Below are 9,658 nucleotides of genomic sequence, written 5' to 3'. Positions count from 1 at the left end.
GTCCATAATCTGGTTGTGATAAGACATATATGATAATAGGGTTGCGGTCCATAGTTTGGTTGCGATCAAACATTTATGATACAAATGAGCTGCGGTTCATTGATTAGTTGCGATCAATCGTTTGGTTCTCCTTGTGCTGCGGTACAAGTTAAAGTGCTGCAAGGCCATGTCAGAGCTATATGCACTGACCCCTTGGCAATGGAACTCAAGGTTCGGGTCATGTGAATGGTCCTGCGGCACCACCTTATGTGTGTACTCCAATACGTGCCTTATTGTTGATTGTTTGATTGTGATGACAACTGAATATTGGTATGGTTGGTATGGTGTAGTCTTGTGACCTTAGGATGCATGCTAAAATCTTTATGTTTGTGTTTAATTGTATTGAATGCATCTGCTATTGCTTGATTGAGTCTATTCTCGGATTTAAATTAGAGTTTTGTAAGTATATATATGTATTCCAGTTTCAAAATCAGTTTCTTATATCTACCTATATTGTACTTAACGCGTTGGAGTGGGTTACCAGCATTATTCGCTGACGGTTGTTATACCGAATGTTTTTCAGGTAATGAGCCTTAGCTTCGGAGCGCGCTATTCAGAGCCTGGGCTTAGTTAGAATAGTTCAATTATTGGCCTGCGTGCCTTGGAGTTGTATTGAATATCGATTTGAGGATTTCTTATGTTTGAATAGTTTAGCCTGTGCACATAGGTTCTCAAATGTAGGTGTGACATAACACCCCGACTATTATGCTTAGTTCATGCTCTGTTTGGGAATTTATAATGAAATTACCTTTTTTATGTAAGTTTTAAAAGTATTGGTAAATTTGGGGTGTTACAAAGCAGCTGCAAGTAAAATTGAGTTTATCCACAGCTTACCATCCCCAAACTGATGGTCAGACTGAGAGGGTTAATAGATGTGTTGAGACTTATTTGAGATGCATGGCTTTCCAAAGGCCTAAAGACTGGGCAAAGTGATTGTATTTAGCATAGTACTGGTATAATACCAATTATCACCATTCTCTGCAAATTCCACCTTTCAAGGCTCTTTATGATTATTTACCTCCTATGTTGGCTCTGGGACATGTAACTAATGATGAAGCAGGAAGTTGGTTAAGCAACAGGGCAGCAATGATAGCATCTCTTAAGTGAAACTTGCTGCAAGCTCAGAACAGTTACCTCAAAATACTGCCCTACAAGCAAGTTTTAGTGGCAGTAAGAAACAACGTTAAACTAACTTCCAAATACAATGGTCCTTATCAAATACTGGAGAAGGTGGTATCAGTGGCCTATAAGTTGCGGTTACCTTCAGGAACTCTTATTCATCCAGTCTTTCATGTTTCCCAACTTAAAATGAGAGCGGGCCCTGAAATCATACTACAGGGCGAACCCCCACCCCCCCTCCCCCCCCCCTTTACCGAACCTGATGGACAAATATTGGCTGAACTAGTGGCTGTATTAATCAAGAGGTTGGTGAAGAGAAACAACAAAGCAGTTACTCAAATCTTGGTGCAATGGGCTAATTTGCCTAAGGAGGATGCTACATGGGAAGATTATTATCATGTGATTAAACAGTTTCCAAGGTTTGATCCTTGGGGACAAGGATCAATTGTTGGAGGGGGTAATGTCACAGACCAAGCATTGAAGGGAAATATTGAAGCAGTAGTTGGGATCCACCTCACAAACCAAAACGGTGTCGTATGAAGAAGCTGCTGGCAGCAAGTCGTTGGCCATATATTCCAGAAGCCGTTGTGAGAATTTCACGCATCGTGCATCATCAGTAACTTTTATTATTGTTTTATTTCCTTTAATTTTGCTTGGAAAATAATGTAATATAGGAAGCAGACTGTGGAAGGCAGGGGCATGACTTTTGGCTATGAAATTTCTCTCTTTTCTCTCTAGCTTCTTCAACTTCTTCTCCCAATTTTCTGCAAAACTTCTCTTTCTCACTGTTTCTTTGTTCTGTGATTCCAACTCAGCTCTAGGGGTGTGATAATCTCATATCAGAGAATTAAATGGTGGCAATGAGTGATCCCAAACTTGCAGCCTATATTGCGGTGCATTGATCCATGACTTAAATCTGACTCCAATTGCGCCTTGTGTCGGGCGAATATTGTACATCAAGAAAGAAGTGATGAAACGGCTGGAGATTTACATTCCTATAGATGATGTTAGAGGTAAGACCGGAAAGGACAAAAAAATCCTTCAGTTTTACGGAGAGAGAACGTAGATTTTGACCGTGGACTAAAATTGTCTAATATTTAATAGGTCTGATAAAATGTGGTAAAATTATTTATGGTAGGCTAAATGTGTCAAACTCCTAATAAGTCTAGGACCAAAAAAAAAAAAAATTAACTCATATGTAGACTTGGTAATTCGTGTATACGGGCTCGTTAACGAGTCGACACGATAACGACATGAACACGATAAGGCTAAACACGGATACGACGCGTTAAGATTAACGGGTTCAAATTTTTAACACAAACACGAACACGATTTGTTAACGGGTTGACATGATAGACACGTTTATTTAACATGTTTCGAGTCATGTCGACACGATATGACATGAAACCCGTTTAAACCCGCTAATCCTATTAATATATTTTAAAAAAAAAAAAAAACAAAAATTTAAAGTTAAGTTATATAAAAAAAAATAAAAATAAAACCTACAATTCAATCCATCAAACAAACTAAAAAAAAAAATCAATTTATAACATTCATAAAATGATAAAATAGCATCCAAAAATCATAATTAAAGAAGTCCATGCTAGTTGTTAGAATAAATTGAACACAACAAAAATTCAAATTTCAGATTGTTGAGCATCAATAATTGGTGTAGGATCTTGGCCTAATGTAGTAAATTCATCATTAGTCATGTTCATAATATGTTTTGTAATCTCCTTCATGACAATGGTTCTTACCTAAATGACAATAGTTCTTAGCATGTTATAAACAGGTTTGTGTAAACGAGTTAACACGATAATATTAATGGGTTAAGCGGGTTCTTAATAGGTTTAACGGGTTGACCCGCTAAGATATGAAACATAACAGGTTCTTAACGGGTCAACCCGTTAATGATCCGCGACATGTTAAGGCTAAACACTAACCCGTTATTTTTGTTTCCGATTTTGTATCGTGTTAACGGGTCGCGTCCATAATTTTAAAATTATTATTTACAATTTAATTTTAAAACAAAGGTCACCGCCGTGCCGGAGACGAAGAAACCTTCTTAGTCTCCGGCTAGAGACCAAAAAACTTCCTCGTCTCCGGCGCAACTTTTTTTATAAAAAAAATTAATTTAATTTTACATAATTAATTTTAAATAATTATTTATAAAAATATTTTAAATTTGAGGTGACCTGTTAAAAACCTGAAAAATTTATAAATTGAATTAATTGTATGAAATTAGATAATTTAGGAACTCAATTGCATATTGTTTGAATTTAATTACCTAATTGTATTTTAGTGTATATTAGATGGCGTATTTGACCTATATTTCTAACAAATATAGAAGTTGAATGAGCCAAGGACGGATAGATCGAAGGTACAACCGTACAGTACAACTAAAAATGTGTCGGAAAAAATAAAATAAAAAATTTAAATCAAACACAAAAATTGAACTTATTAAGATGTAGCAACGCATAAAGGCTTTAAATCACACAATGCTTTGTTTCTATGCCCACTTTCCATGCACCGCCTTAGTGTTTGATATTTCTCCATTCCCATTTCCACCTCAGCTTCCAATATATTACCGTCCATGTCCCTTTCCTCCTCCTCTTCATCTTCAATGGTAATATCGCGACAGGTCCCATCCACTTCGCCGTTTGTTTTGGCCGAGTCAGAGCAAAAAGATAGCCTGAGGCGGCCATGGCTACGCTCAGCTTGGAAGTAAGCATGCTTTGGTGGGGCCTCTACGGCCACGATTATCAGCCTACCACCTTCGCGGCGGGACCTAACCTGAAGGGAATTCGGAGCACTTAACGTTGTCAATGGAGGCGGGAAGTTCTTTGGTTTTCCTTTCACCTTGTTGCGGTTTCTTGGCGCCGCAACTTGTCGTGGCAAGGGAGGTAGCGCCGACGACTCCGGTAAAGAATCCGATGAGAAAATTGCGGTCTCGGCGATGTCGGTGCCGGTTTCGCTTCCCAGATTCTCAGTGCATAGTTTCAAGCTTGTCTCGCTTAGCTTAGAACATGAATAAGATGAAAATTGTTTGGACAAGGGGTGGACATATGTGGGTTGTTTTCCCTTCTCCATGGAAGTGTTGGGGAGGCTTTGAAGGAAACCCCAACCACCTAAATCTATACATCTTGGAGAGGACAGTTTGAGTTTCAGAGTTGCTGTCTCAATGATTTGAGACTCTAAACATGATAACAAATTATCTTGATTATATGCTATGGTTGACATGGTGGATTATTCAAGAACTTGATTAAATGGTGGGTTAGTTTGTGAAGAAACTAGCTAAGATGAGAACAAACAACTAATAGATAATGAAGGCCGGGTTGTGGTTTCTTTGTATAGTAGTAGTGCAAAGAGGAAATAAGGCAGGATTGAATGGGGGAATTGTGAAGGGAAGAGATGGTATTTGTAGTGCAAAAAAACAATTTAATGTGAGAAGAGGCAAAGTGTGTGGTGGTGGGGGATAGAGGCTTTTAAGCAGCACTTAAATTATACTACTGTTGATGCCACACACATGAATAATAAAGGAATAAAGTTAGTATGTACAAATATAATTTGACAGGCTTGAAAATATTCTATATTGTACCAGCATTTCTTTTGGATGATAGGAAATTTATCATCACTATCTAAATCGATCAAAAAAAAAAAAAAAGATTAATTGATAAGAATTAAACTCATGACACGAGTCATGCTTTATTTACTTGGTTACTTTTTGGGTAGCAACTCGCTATTTTATTTCATGTACTATGATGTGTGGAATAGTTTTGTTTATTACCTGGAGATATTCTTTGATTTTTGGAGAAATAATTATAAATTTATAATAATTTAGAGATGTAACGGTTTCCATTAATTATTATTATTATTATTATTATTATTATTATTATTATTATTATTAAGTATTTTATGTGGTGTAAACTTTTTAGGTTGACTAAAGCTTAGTATTTGGTCAGGTAATTACTCACGTACATTGATGAGATGTAGGTATAAGGGTTAATTCCTAAGTACTCTCACTATAAGAAATTTCACATTTAGTGACAACAAAAGTTGTCGCCGAAATTATCAATTTTAGTCACTATTGAAATTAGTGACCAATTTTTGAAGTCGGCACCTGTCGTCACTATATCATCCGTCACTATTGTAGTAGTGACGACTTTTGAAAAACTATCACAATTACTCACTACTTTTGTGACAATATTTACTTACACTAAAAGTAGTATTTGAGTGATAATGATAGTTGTCACAATAAATGTATAATTTGAGACCAAATATGTTATTAAAAAAAATTGATCTAGTGACAACTAAAATCGTTTCAATTAATTATTTTATTGTGGCAACACTTTAGTCACAATAGTTGTACTTAATTGTGAGAATTGTTCTTGATGCAAAAATGATTATCAGTGACCAAAAAATTGGTATCAATAATTACTTTGTTGTGACCATTACTTGGTCACAATTCTTTTTCCAAATAATACTAGCCAAATGCACAAAATATAAAATTATTTATTTCAAAATTTTGTCATAATTAAATATTTTAATTTAATTATTATTTAGAATAAAATAATTCATTCAACAAATGTTACTCATCAAATAATATATATATATATATATATATATATATATATATATATATATATATATATATATATATATATAAAGACATCATTTTCTAACAAATATACTTTGTAAGAAATACAACTGAATCAAATAAAAATGTTTTAAAATAAAATATTTTAATTATTCTTCATTTGAGGTAGTTGATGGAGATGGATTGCTTAGCATATTTTGAAGCACTTGATTACTTGCTAAGTGAGCAAAAATTTGCTTGATTTCAGTAGCTTGTTTCTCTAAAGCTGTTTGTGCGATTTATTTAAATTTTGCAACTTCTTCTTCTAAATTCTTTTCACATTAGAAAAGAAATGAATGATCAATCGAAAAAAGAAGAATTTAGAAGGGCTAAAAAAAACTGGGTATCACATTTACCATTCAAGGTTCTAATTTGGAAGGTATATAATAATGATGTTATGGTATTGCATAGGCCTGATTTGGATGTTCCAACTGTTGAAGTAAGCTCATCAAATGTTCATACCATGAGTATCGAAGAAGATGAAATTGATAGTGATGGAGATGCTTTTATTAATGATAGATGATGAGATTCCAACATCTGAAGATGAGGAAGGTGGTGATGATGATGATGATTGAGTACTATATGAATTTGTATTTATAACTTTCGAATTCTTTACTTTTTATATTTTCAATTTGAAGGTTTCCAAAAAAAAAAATATATATTTTGAGTTTGAATGGTTAATTTTAATAAATCTTTTTGAAATATATTGTTGGTACTAAACATATACATGTTTATTTTCAAAAAAAAAAAAATTGATATGACAAATTAGTAAAAAAAGTAATAGTGAACTTATCTGTCACATAAGAACATTTAAAAATGAGTGATTATAAAATGTATTTTCACAATTACATTCATTTCACACAATATCCAACCATTTAACTGTAGTGATGAAGTCATTCTAACAATTAATTACTCGTCACAATTATAATAAATTAGTGACAAAAAAATCAACACAATTATTGTTACAATTTAATAATTTTTGTTACGGAATTATAGAGCGTCACAAATATTTGTAATAATTTCATCACAAAAAATGACAATATTAGTGACAACAATATTTCTTCTCACAATTGTTTCTCATTTCTAATGGTACAAATCAATTGTATTTTTATTGACAAAAAACATTGTCACGAATATTACCAACAAGAGTGACCAACAACTATTTGTCACAAAAAAAGTACAAAAATTTGTGTCAACGTTGTTTTTTGTCACAATTACATTCGTTCCAGCCATAATTATAATGTCGCCAAAATAAACATACATTTAGTGACAACAAATAGTGACAACGCATGTTACGACACTATTATTCTAGTAATAGTGACAACTTATTCATAACAAATACTTAGTCGTCACAATTACCATATTATATGTGACAAAAAAAAAAGTTATCACAATTATACTATACAATGGTGTTGAATTACTTTTTTGTTACAAAAAAAAAAAAAAAATTATTTGTGACTAAATTATGAAGTGTCACAAAAGATTTGTCACTAAATGTCTTTATTCTTGTAGTGTCTCATTGCTCAGTTAGCGACTCATATATAATCCAGAGTAATGAGAGAATTGAGGAAAAAATCTATTCTCTATTCACATTGATTCTACAACAACCCCAAGGTAGGGACTCATATTCAAGAGATAAAGCACTCAAACATCAATAATAGAAAACTATGGCTGGAGGTTAGTAAGTCTAATGTTTTGTTACCACTATTAGGACTCTGTATTTGAGTCTGTTTAGAACTTCTTATCCTTGTCACACTGTGACTCTCTACTTCTTATCCTTGTCACACTGTGACTCTCTATTGTATATATTCACATCATCTGATCTCATTGTAATCATGTTCAGTTAATACAATACAATCAGTTCTCATCTGGTATCAGTTAGCTAGGGTTCCAAAAAAAAAAAAAACACAATTCGGTGATCCCCACAACAGCTCATCCCTCTGATCTCTGAAACCTCGTCTATGATCTCTTCAAAGAAGTCGTCTTCGCCGCCGTCCAGCTTAGGATTCATGGGTTGTGGTAATCCGCATCAAGCTCAGCAGCATGGCAGACGTGGTTATGATGATCCATGTCAAATTTGTAAACGTTTTGGTCACACGGGGGTCAATTGTTTTTGGTGCTATGATGATCCGTGTCAAATTTGTAAACGTTTTGGTCACACAAGAGTCAATTGAAACAGTTAAGAGTGACAATGGGATTATTTTATCTCAACAACGGTATATGAATGATATTTTAAAACGGGCTGGAATGTCTGAATGCAAACCCCTTTCTACACCTATCTCTGTCTTGAAAACTGTCCCCTCCAATTCAGATTTATATGATGATCCCACACAGTACAGGAGTCCAGCTGGAGCACTGCAATATCTCACTGTCAGACGACCTGGCCTATCCTTTGCAGTTAATCAGTTATGCCAATATATGCATGCTCCCACCATGTCACACTGGGAGCAGCTCAAACGGGTACTCAGGTATGTTAAGGGAACAGTTGATCATGGTTTACGCATACGACGGTGCTCATCTAGAGACATTCATGCCTTCTCTGATTCTGATTGGGCTGGTTGTCCTGAGGATCGAAAATTCACGAGTGGTTTTGCTGTTTTCTTGGGGAGTAATCTTATATCCTGGGTTTGCAAGAAACAGAGAACTGTTGCCAGGTCATCCACTAAGGCTGAATACAAAGCGCTTGCAGATGTTTGTGCTAAGGTTCTATGGATTATGTCATTACTGCGTGAGATACAGATTCCGGGTATTTCCATTCCAAAATTATGGTGTGATAATCTAGGAGCTACATATATGAGTGCCAATCCAATCTTTCATGCGCGCACCAAGCATGTGGAGATTGATTATCATTTTGTTCGTGATCGAGTAGCTTCGGGCGATATCCAAGTCAACTTCATCTCCACAAAGGATCAACTTGCTGATATCTTCACCAAAGCTCTGTCTGGACCTAGATTTTCTTCCCTAAAGGACAAGCTACAGGTTACTAGTATACACTGTGCTTGAGGGGGAGTATTAGGACTCTGTATTTGAGTCTGTTTAGAACTTCTTATCCTTGTCACACTATGACTCTCTACTTCTTATACTTGTCACACTGTTACTCTCTATTGTATATATTCATATCATCTGATCTCATTGTAATCATGTTCAGTTAATACAATATAATCAGTTCTCCACCACGTATTAAAGTGATTATTATGTGGATTATGTGCTCACAGCCGAAAGAAGACAAAAACATTTAATTGTGTATTTTTTGAAATTTAAAAATCAAAATAGAAAATTAGAGAATAAGCTAATTAAGAGTAAAAACAGACGTATTGTTAGTATTATAATAATAATATCCAAAAATTATATTACATTTAACTCTAACAAAATATAATAATAGTGCTCTAGGCTCTATTTTGAAGAGTTCCAAACATGTATAACTCCATACAGAAAACCCAAATTCAAGGGAAGAATGACTATTCTCTTATTTTGAAAGAAATGATTGTAATATAGTATCAGTAATTAATTACGTTCACATATTGATAAAAATATAAAATAATTAGGTAATTTGATAAAAAAGTAAACAAACATTGCTTTTAATGACTAGCCCCTATAGCTCAGTGGTAGAGCGTCAGTCTTGTAAACTGAAGGTCTGTAGTTCAATCCTGCATGGGGGCAAACATGTGTGTGAGATGAGAGTGTATTTGTCTGCACTGGTGCATTACACAATATTTGAAAAAAAAAAAAAAGACAATGTGACAGCGGTGGGAATTAGTGTTATGTTTATAGATTATTTTTCATCACGCATTAAATACGATGTGTCATGAAACTGCATGTAGTTTCATATATAGAATTTTCTCTAGCTATGTAATATATACATTT

General features: G+C 34.3%; 1 protein-coding gene and 1 non-coding gene across 2 annotated transcripts; one reads left to right on the top strand and one right to left on the bottom strand.

Annotated features, from left to right (window-relative positions):
- Positions 1-3,547: 3,547 nt before the first annotated feature.
- On the bottom strand, positions 3,548-4,517 carry LOC109165099 (protein FANTASTIC FOUR 3-like). The gene has a single exon (XM_019313754.1). The coding sequence runs from the start codon at positions 4,396-4,398 to the stop codon at positions 3,619-3,621; it is 780 nt and encodes a 259-aa protein (XP_019169299.1). The 5' UTR covers positions 4,399-4,517; the 3' UTR covers positions 3,548-3,618.
- A 4,865-nt stretch (positions 4,518-9,382) lies between these two features.
- Positions 9,383-9,454, top strand: TRNAT-UGU. Its single transcript has one exon. It is a non-coding gene; the product is annotated as a tRNA-Thr (tRNA).
- The last annotated feature ends 204 nt before the right edge of the window (positions 9,455-9,658 follow it).

This window comes from Ipomoea nil, unplaced genomic scaffold, assembly GCF_001879475.1.
Source record: "Ipomoea nil cultivar Tokyo-kokei standard unplaced genomic scaffold, Asagao_1.1 scaffold0117, whole genome shotgun sequence".
In the NCBI taxonomy this organism is placed as follows: Eukaryota; Viridiplantae; Streptophyta; class Magnoliopsida; order Solanales; family Convolvulaceae; genus Ipomoea; species Ipomoea nil.
Note: the sequence above shows the minus strand (reverse complement) of the source record. Positions and strands in the feature narration are given on the sequence as shown.

Excerpts from the sequence above, each read along its gene's own strand:
- LOC109165099 (XM_019313754.1), bottom strand. The coding sequence starts at position 4,398 with ATGTCAACCATAGCATATAATCAAGATAATTTGTTATCATGTTTAGAG.